Here is a 26,664-nt window from a genome sequence, read left to right on the forward strand (position 1 = left end):
AGCACATTATGTTTCAGCTATACATTGTACCGTAGGGTGGCGTACCTTGCTTTTGGGCAGAGTTTGGCTGTGGGCATTCATCCTAGTGCACAGTTGGTTGGTAGTCACACCAATATAAAAGCCTTTAAAGTGATTGCAGCAGAGCTGGTATATGGTGTGGCTTCTTTCACATGTGGATCTGCCTCTGAAAGGGTAAGATAAGCTTGTGAAAGGACTGTAATAGGAAATGCTGGATGGGTGGGATGGGCAAATCTTGCACATGGGTCTCCAACAGATAAGCTTGTGAAAGGACTGTAATAGGAAATGCTGGATGGATGGGTTGGGCAAGTCTTGTACATGGGTCTCCAACAGGAATACAATCCCTCTAGCAAGGGGTTGAGATTAGGAGTGGCATAGGGATGGGCTAGGATGTTGGGAAGCTTAGATGGGCACAGTTTTAAGTAAGGAAGAGTGGAAACGGGCTGGATATCCTTCATTTCAGGGCATGATGATTCGTAATGTAAGCCTGATGAAGGATGTGGTTTAGTTTTTCTAGTCCAAGGTGGTATTGGATGATGAAGAGGCACTCCTTTGTAGCAGTTCATGGGGGTTATGGGAGGATTGGGGGTGCTTGAGGAAATGGCATGGGATATCTGTTTGCAGACTAGATCTGGAGGATAGTGTCTGTGTATGAAGGCCTTAGTAAGAGGTTCAGCATAATCAGCAAGGAAGTTCCAGTTACTGCAGATACCCCATCCCTGGATGACCAGGTTGTACGGAGGGACTTCTTTTGGTGTGGGAGGAATAGCATCTGTCGAAATGCAGGTACTGTTGGTGGTCGGTGGGTTTAATGTGCATAGAGATGTGGCTGGAACCGTTAGAGAGGAGGGGGTCAACATTGAGGAAGGTGGCATGCTGTGATTAAGAGGACTGACTGACACAAATGAGAGAGGAAGTGTTGAGGTTGTGAAGGAATGGGAATAATGTGTCTTGTGCCTGAGTCCAGTCATCAAAATATCATCTATGCACCTGAGTCGACAAGGGTTGAGCATTTTGAGAAGCTAGGAAGGTCTCCTCTAGATGGCCCATAAACAGGTTGGCACAGGAGGATGCCATGTGGGTGTCAACAGCTGTGCCATGGAATTGTTTGTATACTGTCACTTCAGAGGAGAAGTAGTTGTGAGATACGATAAAATTAGTAAGATGTATGAGGAATGAGATGGTGGGTCTGGAGTCTGAAGTACATTGGTACAGGTAACATTCATTAGCGACAAGACCGTATGTGTGAGGGTTGTTGGAGTATAGGGAAATGGCATCAACGGTGACGAGTAGGGATCCACGAGGTCATAGGGTGGGGATGGTGGTGAGTTGCTGAAGAAAATGGTTGGTATTTTTGACATGGGAGTCTAGGTTGTGGACAATTGGTTGGAGGTGTTGGTCAGTGAGGGCAGAAATTCTTTCTGTGGGGACAGAATAACTAGCTACAATGGGGGTCCAGGATTGTTGGTTTTTTGCATTTTGGGGAGCACGTAGAAGTTGTATGTGTGGATTGTCATAGGGGTTGGGAGGTAAATGGATTAAGGGGAGAAGTTCTGGGAAGGGCATAATGCTTTAAGTAGGGATTGGAGGTCATGTTAGACTTATGGGCTGGAATCACTCTGGCAGAGTTTATAGGTGGAGGTTCCAGAGAATTGGCAGAGGTCTTCTTCCAGGTAGTCGCTACGATTCATAATGACATTGGTGCCACTTTTGTCTTCAGGTATGATGATTAGATCATGATTTGTTTTGAGGTAATGTAAGCTTGTCCTTTTGCTGAATGGTTGCTGTTCATAGAAGGGACCGGGGGGAGGATGTTGAGGAAAGGTGAAGGTAAGGAATTAATGGCAGGTGACCAGAGGGTGGTTACATGGGAGGGGAGGGAGGATTATGGTTGCATGGTGGTATGGACTAGGAGAGGCAGGGTTCAGTGTTGGGATTAGGTTGGTTGTGGTTGGAAGGATTGGTGGCAAAGAAGTGTTTCCATTGCAGGGACTGGGAGAAGGAGAGTAGGTCTTTGACAAGTCTAGCATGGTTAAATTTGGCTGTAGGTCTAAAGGTGAGGTCTTTGGATAGGACTGAAACTTCTCTGGAGCTGAGTATTTTGGTGGAAAGGTTAACAAAATTCTTAAGGGAATGTTTCAACTCTGGATTTGGTGGATTGTTGGTACGGAGTTTTGGGGACACAAGTTGGAAAGGTCAACCAGGCCAGGCCTAGGTGCAATGAGGAGTTGACGAGAAGGAACACTTTGAATTGGATAAGGGTTTGGATAGTGGTGCCCTAAGGTGGTGGTAGAATGTCAGTGGGTTGGACAACTTTTGGAGGTTCTATCTGGAATGCTCCTTAAGATGCTGAAGAGTAAAGAATTTGATTTCAGAGCTGTGATGCATTTGGTAGGCATTGCACAGTAGCGATATCTTGCGGAAAGAGCGGAGGTGCTTCTGGGATGCCTGTGCCATGGAGATGTGTTTTTGCAACACCAGGTTTGTGACAAGACAGGCAGAATATGAATTGGTGAAAGTCATTGTGATAGAAGGATGGGGTGCAAAGAAAGGAATTTTTGTAGCTATGCCATTGGAGGGCAACAGGGGGTGGGGATTCCATGGTTTAGACAGCATTTAAAGAACAGGATATGGGACTGGGCTTCAGCCAGGGAAAGGGATACTTTCCTGATCTGGTGCAGAAAGATGGAAGAGGATTTCATTATGGCAGGGACGACATAGTGGAAATGATGCGGAAATGGGCAAATGAAGGTGTTATATGGTTGTGGGGAAGCTGAATAACAGAAAAGATGTGTAACAATATGTAAAGACATGCAAAAATGAGCACAAATATATAAAAATATGCACAAATATGTAAAAATTTGAAAAAGTGTGCAAATTTCGTAAAAATATGCACAAATACTTAAGAAATAGTCCACCCCTCGTGGTCTCGCGGTAGCGTTCTTGCTTTCCGAGCACGGGGTCCCGGGTTCGATTCCCGGCGGGGTCAGGGATTTTTCCTGTCTCGAGATGACTGGGTGTTGTTGTGTCGTCTTCATCATTATCATTCATCCCCATTACGGTCGGAGGAAGGCAACGGCAAACCACCTCCACTAGGACCTTGCCTAGTAAGGCGGTGTGGGTCTCCCGCATCGTTCCCCTACGCTCTGTAAAGAAGCATGGGACTTCATTTCATTTCATTCACTTAAGAAATGTCAAAAAAGTGGGAGAAAAGGAATTGATGAGGTATGTAGGTATGCGTGTGAATAAGGGAGGATGGGGGAGGAAGGGGGGATTCATTAGGTTGAGGTTCACAAGTTTGTGTGAAAAACAAAATGCGAAAATAGCCGAGGATGAGGGAAGGAATAGGATCAACAGGAATAATAATAATAATAATAATAATAATAATAATCCCCGTGGAGGCCCGGGAAAAGAATAGGCCTCCGGTATGTTATGCCAGTCGTAAAAGGCGACGACAAGAACAAACCACTAATAGGGCTAACCCCCCTTTTAGTGTGATTAGTTGGTTCAGGACAGAACTAAAGAAGCCTCGGACAAGCGCCATCATGGTCGGGGACGACGCTTGAACCCTATGCCCGCCCACAATGGTAACGACACTGCTAGCCAACTGGAAAATGATTTAAATCCAAGTAGAGGTGTTTTGCAAGATATGCTTCCTGCAACCACCCTAGAAGGAAAACAAAGAGAGAGGATGAAATGGTCAGATGAAGTTAATCGACACTTCATGTTCTGTTATTACCAAGCAACAAACCTAGGAACCAATACAACTGGATACAGATCACAAGTATACACAACATTTATTACCAGATACCCAGAATTAAAATTTTTAACAGAACAACGACTAGCTGATCAGATCTGTGTAATAATCAAAAATAACAGGATACCCCACTCAGAATTAGAAAACATCAAACAACAAGTACAACAAACACTGGAACAAAATAATGTGCAATCAGAAGAAGAAGAAAATACAGTAATGGACTCAAACATCCCAGAGCAAACAAACAAAGAACAACACGCACCAATTAAACAATCAGAGGAAAACGAAATCTTAAGACAGCCACCAGACAAGCACAAATAGAACACGAAGTGACACAGATGTTAGATATAGAAGAAAAATTTCAGCTAACATATATAGAATACAAAGACACAAATACAGACATTAGACCATTCTTGCATAGACCACCAAATAACCCACAAGTCGAAACAACAATAAAAACTATCAACACAATCATACACAACAAAATAAATGAAAAAAACAACTATGGAAGAGTTACAACTACTGGTTTATATAGGAGCACTCACTACACTAAACATACACACTAGGCAGAGATCAGAACCAACCAACAAACAGAAGAAACCCACAAAACCAGCATGGCAACACAGGCTACAGATCAAAATAGAAAAACTGAGAAAAGACATTGGACAGCTAACACAATTTATAAGAAATGAAATATCGGAAAAAAAACAAAAAAGGTTAGGTAAAATCTCACAACAAGAAGCGACACAGCAATTAGATGAAAAGAAGCAGAAATTACAAGCATTCGCCAAACGACTCAGAAGATACAAAAAAAGTGAAAATAGAAGGAAACAAAACCAAACATTCAACACAAACCAAAAGAAATTTTACCAGACAATAGATAACACACACATTAAAATAAACAATCCACCAAACATAACAGACATGGAACACTTCTGGAGCAACATATGGTCAAACCCGGTACAACATAACAGGCATGCACGGTGGATACAAGCAGAAACAGACACATACAAGATGATACCACAAATACCTGAAGTGATAATTTTGCAACATGAAGTCACCCAAGCAATTAATTCTACTCACAATTGGAAAGCCCCTGGAAATGATAAAATAGCAAATTTCTGGTTAAAGAAGTTCACCTCAACACATTCACATCTAAGTAAATTATTTAACAGTTACATTGCAGACCCATACACATTCCCTGATACACTTACACATGGAATAACTTATCTGAAACCTAAAGATCAAGCAGACACAGCGAACCCAGCTAAATATCGCCCCATAACATGCCTACCAACAATATACAAAATATTAACTTCAGTCATTAAACAGAAATTAATGACACAAAGAACACAGAACAAAATTATAAATGAAGAACAAAAAGGCTGTTGCAAAGGAGCACGAGGATGTAAAGAGCAACTGATAATAGATGCAGAGGTGACATATCAAGCTAAAACTAAACAAAGGTCGCTACACTACGCATACATTGATTACCAAAAAGCTTTTGATAGTGTACCCCACTCATGGTTACTACAAGTATTGGAAATATACAAAGTAGATCCTAAATTGATACAGTTCCTTAACATAGTAATGAAAAATTGGAAAACCACACTTAATATCCAAACAAATTCAAATAATATCACATCACAGCCAATACAGATTAAGCGTGGAATATACCAAGGAGACTCATTAAGTCCTTTCTGGTTCTGCCTTGCTCTGAACCCACTATCCAACATGCTAAATAATACAAATTATGGATATAATATTACTGGAACATACCCACACAAAATCACACATTTGCTATACATGGATGATCTAAAACTACTGGCAGCAACAAATCAACAACTCAACCAATTACTAAAGATAACAGAAGGATTCAGCAATGATATAAGTATGGCTTTTGGAACAGACAAATGTAAGAAAAATAGCATAGTCAAGGGAAAACACACTAAACAAGAAGATTACATATTGGGTAACCACAGCGACTGCATAGAAGCGATGGAAAAAACGGATGCCTGTAAATATCTAGGATACAGACAAAAAATAGGAATAGATGATACAAATATTAAAGAAAACTAAAAGAAAAATATAGACAAAGACTAACAAAAATACTGAAAACAGAATTGACAGCAAGAAACAAGACAAAAGCTATAAATACTTATGCCATACCAATATTGACCTACTCATTTGGAGTAGTGAAATGGAGTAACACAGACCTAGAAGCACTCAATACACTTACACGATCACAATGCCACAAATATAGAATACATCACATACATTCAGCAACAGAAAGATTCACATTAAGCAGAAAGGAAGGAGGATGGGGATTTATCGACATAAAAAACCTACATTATGGACAGGTAGACAATTTAAGAAAATTCTTTATAGAACGAGCAGAAACTAGCAAAATACACAAGGCAATCACTCATATAAATACATCGGCAACACCACTGCAATTTCATAACCACTTCTACAACCCTTTAGATCACATAACATCAACAGATACGAAGAAAGTAAATCGGAAAAAGAAAACACTTCTTGGCAAGCACCCGTATCATCTAACACAGCCACACATCGATCAAGACGCATCCAACACATGGCTAAGAAAAGGCAATATATACAGTGAGACAGAAGGATTCATGATTGCAATACAGGATCAAACAATAAACACCAGGTATATTGTTAAAGATTCCAATACCACAACAGATAAATGCAGACTTTGTAAACAACAAATAGAAACAGTAGATCACATCACAAGCGGATGTACAATACTAGCAAATACAGAATACCCCAGAAGACATGGCAATGTTGCAAAAATAATACATCAACAGCTTGCCTTACAACATAAACTTTTAAAACAACACGTTCCTACATACAAGTATGCACCACAAAATGTACTGGAGAATGATGAATACAAATTATACTGGAACAGAACCATTATAACAGATAAAACAACACCACATAACAAACCTGACATCATACTCACCAATAAAAAGAAGAAATTAACACAACTAATCGAAATATCCATACCCAATACAACAAATATACAAAAGAAAACAGGAGAAAAAATTGAAAAATACATCCAACTGGCTGAGGAAGTCAAAGACATGTGGCATCAGGATAAAGTTGACATCATACCAATTATACTATCAACTACAGGAGTCATACCACACAATATCCACCAGTACATCAATGCAATACAGCTACATCCAAACATATATATACAACTACAGAAATCCGTAATTATTGATACATGTTCAATTACCCGAAAGTTCCTACATGCAATATAACATATACCGTACAGTTAATAGGAAGTGACGCTTGATCAAGGTCCGCGTCACTCCATTTTTAACCGGACTTAACGTCTGAGAAAGTGAAGGAAATAATAATAATAGCTGTTGGGAAATATTTGGTGCATGAGATGCTACACCAACAATCCATGGTCATGTAGCCATATGTTGTGTGTGGATGAGATTGTTGATGCAACGAGGCTCGGAAGTGAATGCGTGTGTCATTTGGAATGCAATGAATAAACACAGGAAAGAAGAGAGAGAATCGATGCTGAGAAGAGTGATGCTTTAGAGAATAGTAACAAAGGAAAAAATCACAGAGTTACGGGTTGGAAGAAAAGCTGTTAGGCAAAATCAAATAATCGGAAATCTAGATTGGAGTATCAACAATATAAGGAAAAGGACAGATTGCTAATAATCATCGAGATGACATGCTGAGTTCCAGAAAAGCATAACAAAAAGACTGTTACACATTTAGCTTTTGGCAATAGCCCTCTTCAGAAAAGGAAACGGAAACGCACGTAAGTGCGTGCGCATGCACACGCGCGCGCGCGCCCACACACACACACACACACACACACACACACACACTTTTCATTCATACAAGCAAGCACACTTCATCCACACATGACCACCATCGCCAGCAGCTTGGTTCAGCATGCAACTCTAATGTTGAACGAAAGTAGCAGTCTGCAGGGGGAGTGGAAGGGAAGGGATAGCAGTGTACAGTTGGGAGAGAGAAGAACACAGTCTGGCAGAGCTCACAGGGACTAGATAGAGGCGTGATGAGACTGCCACCAGGTGCAGCATCAGGAGGGCTTGCAGCAGAGAGGTGGGGAGGGGAGGAGAGGAGCATCAGGAGGGCTTGCAGCAGGGCGGCATGGAGGGGAGGAGAGGGGAGGGGAAATGAGGAGTGGAAAAAGAGAAAAGCAGGGAAGGGGAAAGATGGGTGGTTGCGTTGGCACAGTGCGGTACACAGTGAGGGTGAGGGCCATAAATAGGGAGGAGGTATTGGGACAGACGGGACAGAAACTATTGGTTGGAGGTTTTGGGGACAGTAGATTATCGTAGGTTGAGGCTGGAAAAATTTTGGGAGCGGATAATGTGTTGTAAGGACAACTCCCCTCTGTGAAGTTCAGGAAAGCTAGTGGTGGAGGGAGGGATCCTGATGGCCTAGATTGTGAAGCAGCCATTAGAATCAAGCATGTTACATCCAGCTGCATGATGTGCCACAAAGTGGTCTACTTTGCTCATAGGCCTCACCTTAAGCCCTCATCTTTAACCATGGTGGCAAAGACCTAATCTCCTTTTCCCGATTCCTGCAGTGGAAACACTTCTTGGCCAGGAATCCCTTTAACCACAGCCAACCTAATCCCAACGTTGAACTGTGCCTCCCCCAATTGATATCACCATCCAACCATGATCCTCACCCCACCCCACCCCCTCCCAACTAACCATCCCGTGGTCACCATCCAGGAATTCCTTATTCCAATTTTGCCTCACTATCTTTCTCCAGCACCCTTTCCTAACAGCATTATTCTTTCAACAGAAGAAAGGACAGCCATACACAACCTCAAAACAAATCCTAAACTAATCATCCCACCTGTGGACAAATGTTCCACCACTCTCATTGACAATAATAGTGACTCTGCCTATTATCTAACACCTCCGCCTATAAACTGTAGCAGAGTGTTCCAATCCTAGAAATTTCATGTAACATCCAACTCCTGCTTAAAGCCTTAGACCTTTCCACAACTTCTCCCTTGAGTCCATTTCCCTTCTCACTCATATAACACCCTGCACAATGATCTTCTACATCTACATATATACTCCGCTAGGCACCAAGCGGTGTGTGGCGGAGGACACAATTTGCACCAAGGTCATATTCCCCGCCCCCCCCCCCCCCCCCCCCCATCCCCCCACCCCTTCTGTTCCACTCATGGATTGCTCAATGAAAAAATCACTGTCTAAATGCCTCAGTACAAGCTTTAATTTCCTTTATATTTGAATGGGGATCATTATGCGATTGGTAATCCTTGGTGAAGATCGGATTTTGGAATTTAATGAGCAGCCCCTTCCATTTAGTACGTCATCTATCTGCAAGTGTGTCCCACTTCAAACTTTTTATGAGATTTGTAACGCTCTTACAATGGCTAAATGTAGCAGTCATGAATCTTGCCGCTCTTCTTTGGGCCTTCCCAATCTCTTGAATCAGACCCAACTGGTAAGGGTCTCATACAGATAAACAATACTCTAAGACTGGACGAACTAACGTATTGTAAGCAATTTACTTTGTTGAAGGACTGCATCACTTCACAATTCTACTAATAAGCCGCAATCTAGAGTTCACCTTGCTCGTTACTTGTGTAATCTGATCATTCCATTTGAGATCATTTTGAATAGTCACATCCAGATACGTGACAGATGTTACCACTTTCAAAGACTGGGCATTTGTTTTGTACTCATACATTAACGGGGATTTTCGCCTTGTTACATGCAGTAGGTTACACTTACTAATATTGAGAGATAACTGCCAGTCATTACACCACGCATTTGTTTTCTGCAAATCCTCATTGATTTGTTCACAGCTTTTGTGTGATACTACTTTCCTGTAGACTACAGCATCATCAGCAAACAGTCTAATGTCACTGCCAATACCATCAACCAGATCGTTAATGTAAATTGTAAAAAGCAGTGGACCTATTATGCTGCCCTGAGGCACTCTTGAAGTTATGCTTATTTCTGTTGAGCCACCCCATTCAGGACGACATACTGCACCCTGTCTGTTAGAAAACTTTCTATCCAACCACATATGCCATCAGATACACCGTAAGCGCGCACTTTTTGGAGCAAGCAACAGTGTGGAACTGAGTCAAACGCCATTCGAAAGTTGAGAAATATGGCTTCAACCTTGGAGCCAGTGTCTAGAGCCTGTTGTATATCATGCACAAAGAGGACCAGCTGTGTCTCCATGACAACTGTTTCCTAAAACTGTGCTGGTTTCTGCAGATGAACTTCTCAGAGTCTAGAAAGGTCATTATGTCTGAACACAAAATATGTTCCATGATTCTACAACAAATAGATGTCAGTGAAATTGGCCAGTAATTATGTGCATCCAATTTTCTACCCTGGGCCTTCTTCCAGTCCCGTGGAACTTTCTGCTGTTTCAATGATCTCTGATAGATGATGGATAAGAATGGTGCTATATTTGTAGGATAGTCAACATATAATCTTACGGGGATACTGTCTGGGCCAGATGCCTTCCTGGTGTCTAAGGATCTTAACTGTTTTAGAATCCCGGATACTCTAAACACTATGTCGGCCATCCTTGTGTTTGTTCGATAATTGAAAGGGGGAATGGTGCTGCAGTCCTCTACCATAAATGAGTTTTTGAAAGCTAGGTTTAGAATTTCGGCGTTCTGTTTATCATCATCTGTTATATTACTCGTACTGTCAGCAAGAAAAGGTACCTTCTACAAGTTCCCCCAAAATCCAGAAACTTAACAGCCCTGGACACCCAATTGTCACTGGTTATTGTGCCCCCACTGAAAGAATTTTGGCTCTCATTGACCAACAGCTCCAACCAATTGCCCATAATCTTGTTTCTCACATCAAAGATACCAATTACTTTCTTCACCAGTTCTCCACCATCCCCACCCCATTTACCTCCAGGATCCCTACTTGTTACTGTTGACACCCCATACTTGTAAATCAACATCCCTTGAGCCAGTGGTCTAGCTTCTATTGAACACTATCTATCCCAACAGACTCCAGACCTTTCCCAACAGACTCTAAACTGACTACTCATTCCACATACACATTAATAACATCACCCTAACTTACAACTACTTCTGCTTTGAGGGGAACTTATAACACCAAATGCATGGCACAGCCATGGGGAACCCCATGACACTCTCATGGCAACCTCCATTGCCCACATGTTTATGGATCATCTAGAGGAGACCTTCCTATCCTCTCAGAATGTCGAACTCCTAGTCTGGTTCAGGCCCAGGGATGATACCTTCATAGCCTGGACTCAGGGCTGAGACACTCTGCCCAATTCCTTCACATCCTCAACACCTTCTCTCCCATTTGCATCAGCTGGTCCTCCTCAACCCAGCATGCTACCTTCCTGGGTGTTGACCTCCTCCTCTCGCTTGATCCACATCTCTGTGCACATTAAACCCACTGATTATCAACAGTACCTGCATTTCAAGAGTGGTCATCCCTTCCACAACAAAAAATCCCTCCATACTGTCTGGCCACCCACAGACAGCGTATGTGCAATGACGAGAACTTTCTTGCTCGTTGTTCTGGAGGTCTTACCAAGGCCTTCACGGACGGTCAGTCTGCCAGACCTAGTCAGCAAACAGATCTCCTGTGCCATTTCCTCATACAGTCTCAATCCTCCTACCACCCCCAGAACTAGCTACAAAGGAGCACCCCCTTCATCACCCAATACCACCCTGGACTAGAACAACTGAACCACATCCTTCATCAGGGCTTGGATTACCAATTATCATGGCTTGAATTACAATTATCATGCCCTGAAATGAAGGGCATCCAGCCCAAGATCTTTCCCACATCTCCTTCCTTAAAGTATTCCTGGTGCCCACCTAACTTCCACATCCTAGCCTATCCCTATATCAATCCCCAACCCCTTGCCAGAGGGATCATATTTCCATGGGAGACCCATGTGTAAGACCTGCCCAACCCACTCACCCGGCGCTTACTACTTACTATTTCAATCCTGTCCCAGGCATATCCTACCCCATCAGAAGCTGAGCCACCTGTGAAAGCAGCCACGTGATATACCAGCTCTGCTGCCATCATTGCACAGGTTCTTGAATTGATAAGATTACAAACCAGCTGTCCACCAGAATGACCACCCACCACCAAACTGTGGCCAAGAGCAAAGTAGACCATCCTATGGCACAACATACGGATGAACATGACGTGCTTGATTTTAGTGGTGGCTTCACAACCTGGGCCATATGGACCTTCTCCTCTACCACTAGCTTTTCTGAACTGTGCAGATGGGAGTTATCCTTACAATGCATTCTCTGCTTCCAAAATAATCCCAGCATCAACCTACAATAACCCACTATCCTGCCACTGTCCACCCAACAGTTTCTGCAGCTCCCCCATTGTGCTATCACCTCCTCCCTGCAGGGGGGGGGGGGGGGGGGAAAGAAAAGTTAATTTGTAGGTAGTCATATCATATGAAAAATGTATTTATTTTGTCATTTGTTATCCAAAAATGATTGAGATTCTCAATTCCCTGGATGGATGAGCTGTCTATATACATAATTAAGTTTGTGTGTAACCCTCAGAGTATGAGCCCTACTCGCACCAGGGCAATTATTTTACTCCTATGTTGTTGTTTGTGTGACTTCTGCTCCTCACACAACAAATGGTCTGTGTAAAAAAATATTTTTGTAATCTGTGTAGGAGTTGAGACTTTGAAATAACTCCAGATTGAGATTTTCACTCTGCAGCGGAGTGTGCGCTGATATGAAACTTCCTGGCAGATTAAAACTGTGTGCCAGACTGAGACTCGAACTCGGGAACTTTGCCTTTCACGGGCAAGTGCTCTACCAACTGAGCTACCCAAGCATGACTCACACCTCGTCCTCACAGTTTTACATCTGCCAGTACCTCGTCTCCTACCTTCCCGAGTTCGAGTCTCGGTCCGGCACACAGTTTTAATCTGCCAGGAAGTTTTTGAAATAATTGTCTGTCCTTGGTGAGTACAGTTTTTGTTGGAGCAAATATAATGCATTTGCATCTAGCAGTTTCTTAGACTTTGTAACTTACAATGTCTGTTGATTGTTAGTAAGTTATCATTGAATTTTGTGGTCAATGAATTAAGCGTGTTGGTATTTCTGCCACAGCTACTGTTTGACCTCATTGGTTTTGTTTCTAGGTGTGTAATTGTTTTGTTCTTCTGATGGTTTACATTTGTGTGTAGGACACATTTCATTCTTAAAGAGACATGACAGTTCTGGTGATGAAGGATTTTCAACTATTGATTGCAGTTTGACTTCTGAATTAGGCTATTGCAACCTAATGCGTTATAAACCATTTTTCATTTTATCTGGATCCTATTAAGCAGAAATGGCATTCAAAATGATGGGATATAAATAAGAAAGAGTTAAAACTATATACTTTGTAAATCTTGCCTTGATGATCTCATAAGCTTATTTAAAAATGTGACAGAAATAATTTCAGTGAAAGAAAAGTATATTATTATTTATTAAATGAAGGTTACAGTTTTGTTGGTAACAATTGGATTCTGAAAGGTAGTGCCTCAGAACTTTTATGTGAAAACTCTTAAAGCATTTTAAATGAAACAAACTTTATTCTGCGTCTTTATTCTTCATGTCTGCATATTTATTTTGCAATTTAATTGTTCTGGTTATGGACATATTTCTCTCAATGAGAGACCACTTTGTTATACTGTCACTGTAGAATGTTTGACTTTATTGACAGTGCCACATCACCACCTTCGTTTACACTACTGCTTCATCAGTACTGAAGTTAAGTCCTCGAAAGGTGTTCTTTAAATTTTGGAAACAGATGAAATCAAAATCAGGTGGGATCAAGTTGGATCTGTGTGGTGGAAGATCCATGGCAGTGAATTCAAGGCAATAGATTGTTGCAAATTACGGATATCAATACAATCATCAATGTATACAGCCTTCATTCTCTGTGGATTTCAATTGGAGAAGTGTTTTCTGCAGTTAGAAACTAGATTACAACACACTGCTTCTCGTGCACCAACAAACTTATGTTACACACTGACATCTTACACACTAATAATACAGAGCCCTCTGGTGGCAGAGGCTGCAGCTTGCATTAGTGAAGCAGGAAAATTGAGTGAGTAATATGCATGACTTGTAGTACCTCAACCAATATTAAGAACAGAATAACAATTTTGGCGGCATTACTTTTCAGCATACCATTATGTATTTGAACTCCTGTGAAAATAAAATGTGATATTTTGAAAAGATTATTCTTACAGAGACATGTATTGTGAAGCCACTAATATATATTTTCAGATTGCAGCAATGACTTCAGCAGGTGGAGATAGTTATGGAAATCTTCTCTCAGGGACGCAGGTGGCAAAGTAAGTATATTAAGTTTTACTTTCCACATTTCAGTATCAGTCAGCAATACAACTTTTTCATGTTGGAATTATTTTAGTAAAGAAAATAAGTATAAGTTTAGTTTCATGAGACAGTGTAAAGACGTAAACAGGAATTAAATTTTTGTGGATAGTAATAAGGGTTAAGTTAAGAAATCACCAAATCTGAAAATAGTTGCACAAGTCAGATGAATTTCTGTGAAAAATGAGAAATTTTGTTAAACTGTGTCAATGTTGATAATCACAATTCTTACAATACTTTTGTTGGAAGTTTCAAATTTCTGTGACATATATTTTGGCAACTCTGATAAGGGTTAGTGTTGTGTAAAGTAGAATAAGAATGTGAGTTTTATATTGTTCCTAACAGTTTCATTTGGAGAATTTTCAGTTGTGCAGATGAGAATCATTCTGGAAGAACTTCGCATCAACTCTGCTTTGCCACTAAAAACTCTAGGGCCACTTATTTTTGGTTAATAAGTTTAACTGTGGTCATAAACATACAGAAGAAAAGTATGTTCTGGCCTTGCAGTTGCAATTGTCGCACAAGAAACCACTGAAAAAATCAATGATACTGTGACAGTTTGTTACAAATGGAAACACATGAGTTAATTGATACTGTAGTTATTTTATATGAATAAGTAACTGTATGCGTATGTAAAACGACATGAAATGGATTTATGATTGAATAACCATTTGACTGTAGGTTCTGGGAAAGTAGGTATCTAGATAAGATTCGTAGGAGGAATTCTAAGAAAATGTAACATATCTGTGAAAAGGTTGTTTAAAAAAAAATTATCTGGACTTTCTTTAATATTGTTCTTGTGTATGGAATTCCTGCTACAAGAGATTTACAGAGGGTTGGGAGAAAGTTCATGGGATAATATCCTAAGACTACAATAACAGTGAATCATAATTGGAATCAGTCAACTTGTACGAATTCCTGGTTTCAACAATTTGTGCTGATATACGGTGGATTGATCACATAGGTAAAGCAGGTGGCAGACTTGGGTTCATTTGTAAGATACTGGGGAAATGCAGTCAATGTATAAAGGAGATTGCTTTCAAAATGCTTTTGTGATCCATCCTAGACTATTGCTCAAGTGTGTATGTAATAGGACTAACAGAGGAAATTAATTGTATATGAAGAAGGGCAACACAAATAGTTAGAGTCCCTTTGGTTTGCTGAAAAATCTGAACTGACAGGTGTTTGAAAATAGCTGTCACATATCCTGTCAAAGTTTCAGGAACCAGTATTAAGTGAGGTATCTCGAAATATGCTACAACCAGTTATGAATCATAGTAATGAAATCATGAAGACAAGATTAGACTAAGTAAAGTGTGTGCAAAGGCATTTAAGCAGTCATTTTTCCTGTGTCTCATTTATAAATGGAATGAGATCGCAATGCATGGTAGTATGGGAAGTACATTCTGCCATGCACTTACATATCTGCATCTGCATCTGCATACATACTCTGCAAGTCACTGTATGGTGCATGACAGAGGATACCACATGCTGTTACTATTCATTTCATTTTCAGTTCCAGTCACAAATAGGGCAAGGGAAAAACAACTATATAAAAGCCTCCATATGAACCCTAATTTCTTGCATTTTGTCTTCACAGTCCTTACGCAAAACAACAGCCTGCCTCTTGATGTCTTCCTTTAATCCAGCCTGGAGCAGATTCCAAACATTCAAGCAGTACTCAAGAATAGGTCACACTAGCATCTCATATGCAGTCTGCTTAACAGATAACGCATGCTTTCCCTAAATTCTCCCGATAAACCAAAGTCAATCATTCATCTTCCCTACAACGATCCTCAGAGGCTCTCCATTTCATATCACTTTGCAGTGTTATGCCCAGATATGTAAATGATGTGGCTGTGTCAAGCAGGTCACTACTGATACTGTATTTGAATGTTACATGTTTGTTTTTCCTGCTCATCTGCACTAACTTACATTTTTCTACATTTAGAGCTAGATGCTGTACATCACACCAACTAGAAATTCCTTCTAAGCCATCTTGTATCATTTTGCAGTCACTCAATGACACCTTCCCATACACCATAGCCTTCATCAGCAAACAACCATGTATTGCTGACCACCCTGTCAACCAAATCATTTATGTATAAAGAAAATGATAGTGGTCCAATCCCACTTACCTAGGGAACTCCTGGTGATACCCTTGTCTCTGATGAACACTTGCCATTGAGGACAGCTCATTGGATTCTTTGCTTAAGAAGTCAAGTCATTCACATGTCTGGGAACCTATTCCATATGCTCCTACCTTCGTCAACAGTCTGCAGTGAGGCACGATGTCAGACACTTTTGGAAATGTAGGAATATGATATCTGCCTGTTGCTCTCCATCTGTGTTCTGTGGGATATAATATGAGAAAATGGCAAGCCAAGTTTTGCATGAGCTTCGAATGGCTTGACAGCAGTTTTCCAAGTATGGATGTAGAAGTAGGTGTAAGAAGATTATATGTAGAAATAAATGTAAGAAGGTTATAAGATTCATCATGGGTTTGCTCAAAGTGAATGCCACAGATACAGGTGCAACTTCAGAGGAAGCCTCTAACACAAAAAAGCTGTTATGTGTTTTGAAAAGCATTGTTCCTAGAAATTTAAGACTATACCTTTCAAGATGAGTCATATAATATATTACTTCCTCCCACAAACTTGTCCATGTAATTTTCACAACAGTAAAATTAGAGAACTTGATCCGCAGTTTACAAGGTGATCACTCTTTGTAAGGGAACATTGGTGAAGGGAGGGAAGAAAATAACTAATTCTCTTGAAAAGTACAAATACAGATTAGAGTGACTTCAGTCACAGTTCTTCTGTTTATTCATTGGCATAATTAAATTTTCTTAGTTCCTGTTTCAAAAGTAAAATATTTAATTTCTTGAATGACAAGTTATAAGCTTTACTGCAACATCAAATGTGGATAATATGTTCATGTTTTTTACAGTTACATATTAAAAAATTGTGATTTAGGAGTATAAGCAGTAACTGCATGAGCCTTGTGAATAAACATGTTTATAGATGATGAAAGAAAAATCTTGTCTCATGTATCTACATGACTGTCTTCAAAGATTTCATGAAGATCAGAATGTGCAACAGTAACTTTTAAGCTGTAATTTTATGGTGTATCAAAGTGGGTGCCACGCATTGAGAAAATAAAAAGAAATCCACAGGGTTATTTGTATTACAAAGAGCACTGCACCCAATAACATGTCTGGCAGCATGATGATGGTCAATTGTTCTTGATGAAGACAATGGAGGTTTTCATAAGAAGCTAAAATTTTCATTCTGATTGGACATTGCAAGCTTGCTGGGTGTGTTTTATCTCTTTACATCTATACTGTTTAAATGTCTTCATGCTCACGGTATTTGGTCTGTCTTGTCTTGGTTGTCTATATGAGAGCAACACAAAGGAGGCAGTAGTGTATTTCTAGATTCCTCACTTAGTACTGGTTCTTTTGCAGCTTAGTTGGTGCCTATCTTCAAGTTTCTACCAGTTCAGCTGTCTCAACATTTCCATGATGCTCTCCTGCGGTTCAAACAAACTGTGCTGCTCTTCTTTGTATTTGTTCAATATCCCCATTATGTAACGAAACTGTGCTTTTCACTGGTGGGGTGAGAGACTGAGATTGTTGCAAAAATTGTGACATTAAAAGAGATTACTCAATTTAGACAAGAAATCTCAAAAGTTTGTCATTACAATTGTCTTCCATAGTCATCAAGAATGCGTGATCATGGGAGTATCTTTTGATCACTTTGGACTCCACCACCCAAAGATAACTTTGAGACAAATGCCAGTGTTTACTGCTGTAACAGTTTCCAAACATTACACGTTAGTAATTAGTTGTGCAGTGGCACATATGTAGTTCAGTTCATTGTTCATACATATCTTAGTTTGGTGTAACTTGGAGTAATCTGCTTCCTCCTGCTGCTGCTGCTGCTGCTGCTGGAGCCATTGTTGTCCAGGTCCATTTCATCTGCTAACTGGATCAAATTACATAAATTCCATGCAATAATCCAGGTACCAAGTCGTTTTATAGTGGTTTATTTATGACAAACTGCACCACTTCTTCTCAGTGGGAGCCCACTCCGCATAACAGGCTACTTAGTCACAAGACTGTAGTACAACAATTAGATTATTGCAGAGACGTGCTACACAGTGGTTGCATCTCAAAACTGTCTCCAACTGACCTCTTCTGAGCCTTGTGCTCTTCCTATGTATACATTTTTAACAATGAAGACAACAAAACTACAGTCCAAGATTATAAAATTAACAAAACTAGTGTATATAATAAAAAAGATTTTTACATGGGATGTACATTATATTTTATAAAATACTGAAAAACAAAAATGTTAACCTAATTTTTCTTAATTATGGCTTCATTACTGAAAGCAAAATATTTCGAACATATATTTGACAAACATTACATACAAGTAAACAAATGAAATAAGTAATAAATTTTATGAGATATAATGTATTACGTGAAATCACTTATTAGATACAATTGGAATTACGCAGCTTTCAATGAATTGTCTCTTCGGAGAGTATTTCGTTAGGGTATTGAAACACGAATGTTAACATGGGATTGTTTTATTTCAATTAGACCTGTTCAATGTGCATGTCACACACTTAAATGATTTTCAGCTACATCTACATTCTTCAAGCCACTGTGCGGTGTGTGGCCCTTTCCTTGTTCCAGTCGCATATGGTTTGCAGGGAAAAGATATTGCTGATAAGCCACTATGTGAGCTTGAATCTCTCTAATTTTATCTTCACTTTTTTTTTTTCAAGATATTTTTAGGAGGTAGCAATATATGGGTCACATGTTTTGGAAGAAATCTCTTGTAGACTGCTGCATGTTCCCAATATTCTACCAATGAACTGAAGTTTGTCCCATGCCTTACCTTCCACTGAACCTATGTGACTGTTCCATTACATATTGTCACAGATCATTAAACCCGCATACTTGTATGAGTTGACTGATCCCAGTTGTGTTCCATTGATGTTGTAGTCATGGGATATTACATTTTGGCTTTTTGCGAAGTACATATTTTTTCTTTTCTCAACATTTCTAGCAAGTTGCCATTCATTGAAATCGTACGTTGATCAGAACTGAATTTTTGTGAGACTTTTTTCAAATAGTAATTTATTATAGCCAGAAAAATTGCTGAAATATAGGCTACAGTTCCTGCCCTTCATACAGAACTCGAGGCCATGAAATTTGAGTAACGGCATTTCAGGAAGGGAAAGAAACTTGGACATGTGAAAATGTAACAGGTAATGGGCAAGAAGTGTTTAGTTTGTAGAGCTCATTCGGTCCTTGACTGAATAATAAATATGACCTGTTCTCTGAGGTAGGAGATGAAGAGCCTGATTCAACAGTAGATGGAAACTGGGTGCAAGAGACATGCACAAAGCAGACTTGAGTGAGATTAATGTAACATTGCTACCCCATCCAAATTCATCCAGAATTAATAATGTCTGAAATAATTTAAACAGCACCGTGATTTTTTCTAGAACAAAAGCTATACATCATTACCATTTGCCAGTGATGGAGTTAACTGTACTAAAGGTGTACTTACCTTTGGTAGTGAGATGAGTTGGTCCATGGTAAATTCAAAAAGAAAAAATATGCTGTTTCATACAATAAATATTACACGTCCTTGTAGAACGTAAATCCCCTAAGTCATCAAAGAATAACTCCAAAAGCTAGCAAGTTTTCTTTCTTTCGTAGGTACTAACCCAATGCTACTGCTTTTCAATGAGTGGTCTCCTTTAATCTAGAAGTGTTTTATGCAATAGCTATTTTAATTCACAGGGAAAGATTTGTACAGTGTCCACCAGATTTGTCCGAAACAATAAGAAAGACAGAACTAAAAACCAAGACAAGAACAGCCCATGTGGCCTCTTGCAATGACGTATTTATAGTTTCTAAACAATAATGATTGGAAAAACAAAAAGCTTTGTTGCTATGCAGCAGTTATTGGAGGGGGACTGTAGGCCAACATCTGCAGGAAAATTTAGAATCAGGGTTCCAGTTGACAATGCTTGTGAAATTAAGTGAAAATTTTGGCCTGGTCATGAAGGACATTAAGGCATTAACTAGGGATTCAGAGGAGGAGGATCAGGTTCTGAGCAGGGAACAGCTCATATGTGAGATTAGCATTAGGAGTGACCAAGCCACACTAAAAGCAGTAAATATGAACACAAATGTGAGTCTTGCCAAGTTTATTTGGCAGAGTGATCAGCTTTGGCTTTACAAACTTGCACAGTGAGTTACCTGAGAACTGAGATGATTGCTTCAGTGAGCTCAAATTGATGATGTACGGGAAGTGATGATGCACGAAGCATGACCTGCAAGTTAATAGGAAGGGGAAAGACAGCTTAGCAGGTTTGTTAGCTAAAGAAAAGAAAGGAGGAAAAGGGATAGAAATTTTATTTGAGACTTACAGTACAGCCTCAGTTGTAAACTTTCCCACCAGAATTGTGCAGTTCATTAGCAACTTACCAGACAACATTTTTGTCTGTGAGGACATAGTTCAGAAAGTTAGTTCTCATCCACTTTTAAATGGCATGTGAGACCATGATGGCTTGTTAGTTATAATAGGAGAAAGAAAAAGCATTGCAGTAATATGTGAAAATCAATATCACAAGGATTCAGTCAATGTGAGGTCACTCTGACCTCTTCCAGGGAAATTAAGAAAATAAATAACTTCTTGAAAGTAGAAATTTTCATGGGTTGAACATTTCAAGCAAATACTAAAAGCAAGTTCTTCCAGTATAGCTACTGTACTCAGCCTTTTCCATTGTTGGAATCCCATTTACAAAACACTTGGTCATATGTTGATAACTATTGACCCATTTTACTATTAACATCCTTTTCAAAAGTTTTGGTTAAGGGTAATCCATTTAAAAGTGGTTAAGCATATCTAAAAATATAACATTCTGAGTCGGTCACAATTTGAACTGCAGAATGGCCTCTTCACTGAGCATTTGATCTACTATTTCTTTGACTATGTGTGAAAATATCTGAATGACAAGATTACATCATTTTATTTTGAGGTTTGTTGAAGCTGTTTGACTGTGTAAATTACAATGTGATGATGGAAAAACTTAAGGGTTTTTGTTTTGAATATAGAATGAGCAAGTGTTGCACTTCATATTTAGCCGATAGGAAGCAAATGGTTGCTGGACAGCTTGTGCAGCTCTGAGGGGGGGAGGGGGGCAAGTTACTACTGGTTTTCCACAGGGTTCAGTTCTAGGAGCACCCCTGTTCTTGCTATATGGCTTGTCTTTCATTGTTAAAGCAGACATAGTGCTCTTTGCTGATGATGCAAATACCATAATAAAGCCCAATGAAGTTAAAAGAATGAAAGGACTAACAAATGAAACATTGACAGGTGTGATTCAATTCTGCTCTAGGTAAGGTATGTAGCTGTTGTGGTCTTCAGTCTGAAGACTGGTTTGATGCAGCTGTCCATGGAACGTGCAGTGAACTGAACAGGACAGTTGAATCATATAAAAATTGTCTGGAAGTTACTACTAGTATTGTCTACCAGGTCAATAATACGCATGAAGAGAAAAGATCCCAACACTCTTTGCTGGAGCACATCAGAAGCTCTTTCAACATCTGTCAATGATTATCCCTCCAAGATAAAGTGGTGCGTTCTCTGTACCAAGAAATTCTCAACTCGGTCTCAAATTTCATGTGATATCCCGTATTATTCGTACAAGAATGTTGATGCTAGAAACTTTGTTCCCAAACTTTCTCCAATGTCTTCATCAGGAAAAGCAACTGTCTGTACTGTACTTAAGTAAGAACACTTTAAAGCCAGAAACGAGCTTCTAATTTTTTAGCTTACGTTATTTGAATGTGACAGGGATTGTGGGATCCACATAGGTGGTTCTTACCATCCATATAGAGTCATGATGGTGATAGTTGACCTGTTAGAAGTAGGTTTTGGGCTTTAGAGCTCCCAAGTGCATTTTTGCCAGTCAGTCGCTTTTTCCAGCATAGCAATAGGCAGACAAATCAGAAGTTCAGAATTTTTATCCAATTTGGATGTGGAATGTAATCAGTGACCTGTTTAATCAAGAATTCAATTGCAAAAAATCTTCTTTATCAAAATGCCTCCTGGTCTACTTAAGTACATATGGACCTTTCAGATCAATGTTACAGTTGTGTTAACTATACAGTTTCATTGCTCTTACAACTACATTGACTTTTAATGTCCTCAGAGATGGGTCTTTTCCTAAATCTATTAATGCAGATTTCAGGAAGGTTTTTTTGAAAAGACGTGACAGATTTTCTACCCTGTCCTTCCCTATGTCCAAGCTTGTGCTCTATCTCTATGACCTGGTTGTTGCCGGCTATTAAGCCCTAATCTTCCTTCTTATGTCCTATAACAATCAATAGATTTGGAATGGGGAGGTTTTTCTAACTGGTTGTTAGAGAAACTAATTAGAATAGTTTTTTAGCAAAATATATTGTATGCACCATTTTCAAATAGTTCACGCAAATACTTCATGTTGAGAGAGGCGGATAGAGAACACTATCATGAAAATGGACTGTCAGTTCTAAAAGCTCAAGTGGTCTTTATTTGAATGATTATATGTATATTTTTGTCAACACTGTACTGTTTCTTGTTGAACCTCATTAACTGTTCGTAATGTTGAAAGTTCTGCATTTGCGTTAACATTGTTGATGTCTTATCAAAGATTTTGTCAAAGTAACTAATAAAAGTTGTAGAATAACATGTTATTTTATTCCAGCCTTTATTTTCTATTTGCTTAAGTAAATTTATGTTTTTACAGAGAAATAAGAGAGTCATTGGCAAAAGATGTAGCAAATATAAAGAATGAATTACCACATTTCAAACCAGGACTTGCCATTGTTCAAGTTGGGGGCCGTGAAGATTCAAATGTTTACATTCGAATGAAAATCAAAGCTGCCACAGAAATTGGAATAGAAGCTACTCATATCAAGCTGCCAAAGAGTATAACAGAGATAGAGGTATGAAACTCTCAGCTGCTACATCATAATCATTTAATCATAATATATTTTAATCACAAGCAATTTCCTAGAAAATTTTGAATTTTGTTCCTAATTTATGGCTGTCAGCTAAACATGGGAAATAAACTCCTGGTAGTAACGTCACTCCGTATTTCAAAATAGAAGAGTCTTTACTCCATATGGTTGAATGATACTGGAAATCCTGTTTGCAATAAAAATATTAGAATTAATGAATAATATTATGAAAAGGATAGGTTGTTACTCACCATAAAGACGATATGCTGAGCTACAGACAGGCACAATGAGAAAATGGTTACACATTGAGCTTTTGGCCAAAGCCTTCATCAAAAAAGAAAACACGCACACATCCACATGAGTAAGGATGTCTCGGACACACATGACCACTATCTCTGGTCACTCCAGCCAGAATGCAACTATCACGTTGTTCAAAAGCAGCAGTCCATGGCAGCAGGACAAGGCTTGCCAGGTGCCGCATTGGGAGGCTGTGTGGGAAGAGAGGGGCTGGAGAAATGGGGAGCAAAAAGGAGAGGAGCAGAGAAGGAGAAAAGATCAGTGAGTGTGTTGGCAGAGAGCAACACACAATGAAGGTGAGTGGACATGAACTGGGAGGATGCTATGCAACAGAGAGGGCAGAAACTGATGGTTGGAGGGAGTGGAGATGGTAGGTTACTGTAGATAGAGGCCAGGATAATTTTGGAAGAGGAAAATATATTGTAATGATAACTTCCATCTGTGCAGTTCAGAAAAGTTGTGGAGAATCTAGATGGCCTCCCCTCTACCACCCTCATTTATAAACTGTACAGATGGGAGTTATCATTACAACATATTCTCCTATCCTGAAATTGTCCTGGCCTCAGTCTATGGTAACCTACCATTCCTACTCCCTCCACCCATCAGTTTCTGCCCCCTCTGTTGTATCATCACCTCCCAGTTCATGTCCAATCACCCTTACTATGTGCAACTCTGTACCACCACACTTACTGGTCTTTTATCTTTTTTGCTCTCCACCCCCCTGTCCTCCTCTTCCACAGCCTCCTGATACTGTGCCTGGCAGCCTTGTCTTGCCATCATGTAGTCCCTGCACACTCCTGCCAGACAGTGCTGACTTCCCTGCCCTCACTCGTACCCTGGTACCCCTCCCCCTTCCCTCCCCACTCTGGGTTACCACTTTTGTACAATGCCACAGTTGCTTTCTGGTCAGAAGGGCTGGAGATAGCAGTCATGTGTGGATGAGGTGTGCTTGCTTGTTTGAATGCGTATGTGTTTTCTTTTCTGAAGAAGGCTTTGGCCAAAACCTCAGTGTAAAAGAATCTTTCCATTATGCCTGTCCACAATTAAACATGCCATCTTTATGGTGAGTAGTAATCTGTCCTTTTCATATTGTTAATACTCCAACCTGGACATTCCAATGTTAGGACTGGTGAAGATAATTAATGACTATTCAGTGGAGAAGTGGCTTAGCTTATGCTCTTTTTTTCAGAGTACACATATAATGTGTGGGACCTGCACCGGATAAGACTAACAGGGGTGTTTAATGTATACAGAGACGGGCAGCATGAATGATCAAAGGTTTGTTTGACCAATGGGAATGTGTCACAGAGATGCTGTAGAAACTGAACTGGCAGAATCTTGAAGATAGACACAACCAATCCCAAGAACTGGCTTTCAATGATGATTCAAGGAATATACAATAGGCCCCTACATATCAGTCCTGTGGGGGTTGTGAAGACAAGTTAGGCTAGTTACAGTGTGCACAATAGCATTTAAACAGTCATTCTTCCCGTGCTCCTTATGTGAACGGAATAAAAACTGTAATAACTGGTACAATCGGATGTACCCACTGCCATGCACTTCACAGTGGTTTTCAGCTTGTAGGATTAGATGTGTGCTCTGAAGAAGAACGTATAATTTTCTAAACTGAGTTTCCAAATTACTATTTTTATTGTGTGTCCTGTCTACCTGTGCCTCCACTGTGTGGTGAGTGGGTATCTTTACTTTCTCCATTGTGGTCATGAATACTGTATTATTCATATATGTATATAAATATGTAGTGGCATAAGACCTTTTAAATTCTTATTTACATCTTGTTGAAACAGTTTCCACAAGAGGGCAAAAATATAGAAAAATTCATTTGGTTTACATTAAAAATGCCTCTAAATGTCTTCAGTATTTGTTGATGTTGTTGTGGTCTTCAGTCCAGAGATTGGTTTGATGCAGCTCTCCATGCTACTCTGTCCTGTGTAAGCTTCTTTATCTCCTAGTACCTACTGTAACGTACATCCTTCTGAATCTGCTTAGTGTATTCATCTCTTGGTCTCCTTCTACGATTTTTACCCTCCACGCTGCCCTCCAGAACTAAATTGGTGATCCCTTGGTGCCTCAGAATATGTCCTACCAACCAATCCCTTCTTCTAGTCAAGTTGTGCCATAAATTTCTCTTCTCCCCAATTCTATCCAATACCTCCTCATTAGTTATGTGATCTTCCCATCTAATCTTCAGCATTCTTCTGTAGCACCACATTTCGAAAGCTTCTATTCTCTTCTTGTCCAAACTATTTATCGTCCATGTTTCACTTCCGTACATGGCTACACTCCATACAAATACTTTCAGAAACGACTTCCAGACACATAAATCTATACTCGATGTTAACAAATTTCTCTTCTTCAGAAATGCTTTCCTTGCCATTGCCAGTCTACATTTTATATCTGCTCTACTTCGACCATCATCAGTTATTTTGGTCCCCTAATAGCAAAACTCATCTACTACTTTAAGAGTCTCATTTCCTAATCTAATTCCTGCAGCATCCCTCTATTTAATTCGACTACATTCCATTATCCTCGTTTTGCTTTTGTTGATGTTCATCTTATATCCTCCTTTCAAGACACTGTTCATTCCATTCAGCTGCTCTTCCAAGTCCTTTTGCTGTCTCTGACATAATTACAATGTCATCGGTGAACCTCAAAGTTTTTATTTCTTTTCCATGGATTTAAATTCCTACTCTGAATTTCTTCAGTATTTACGTAATTTATTTCAAATATATGTGTTACTGTTACATGTGAGCATTACATGTGATCATGACAAGTTATTTAGTGAATTTTTATTCCATTTGTTGTTAGTTGTCATCGTTGATGGTGGCGGTAAGCGACAAATTGTACCTAAGCCAGCAACATATGTAACTTGCAGGCAACATGCAGTCTTCAAGCACAAAGCATGTGTATACACGTACCACAACTGTTGCTTCGAACTGGCAACGCTGCTGTCACTGCCTGTGCCTCAGACTCGCCATCGTTCATGAATTGGACTATAGTGAACTCTGGATAGATGCTATTAACAACTTTTGCCTGTAGCTGTTGATTGTCTGTCTGATCTTATCTGAATGGAATGGTCCAGAG

General features: G+C 39.7%; 1 protein-coding gene across 2 annotated transcripts in view; it reads left to right on the forward strand.

Moving 5' to 3' along the window:
• LOC124612501 (C-1-tetrahydrofolate synthase, cytoplasmic) overlaps nt 1–26,664 on the forward strand; it is a 163,410-nt gene that overhangs the window by 39,763 nt on the left and 96,983 nt on the right. For both annotated transcript variants that reach the window (XM_047140742.1, XM_047140743.1), the window contains exons 2-3: nt 14,127–14,194; nt 23,052–23,250. In XM_047140742.1, the coding sequence (XP_046996698.1) occupies nt 14,136–14,194; nt 23,052–23,250 (258 nt within the window). In that variant the 5' untranslated portion in view covers nt 14,127–14,135. The remainder of the gene's footprint in view (nt 1–14,126; nt 14,195–23,051; nt 23,251–26,664) is intronic.

The sequence above is a fragment of the Schistocerca americana genome, chromosome 4 (genome assembly GCF_021461395.2).
Source record: "Schistocerca americana isolate TAMUIC-IGC-003095 chromosome 4, iqSchAmer2.1, whole genome shotgun sequence".
In the NCBI taxonomy this organism is placed as follows: domain Eukaryota; kingdom Metazoa; phylum Arthropoda; class Insecta; order Orthoptera; family Acrididae; genus Schistocerca; species Schistocerca americana.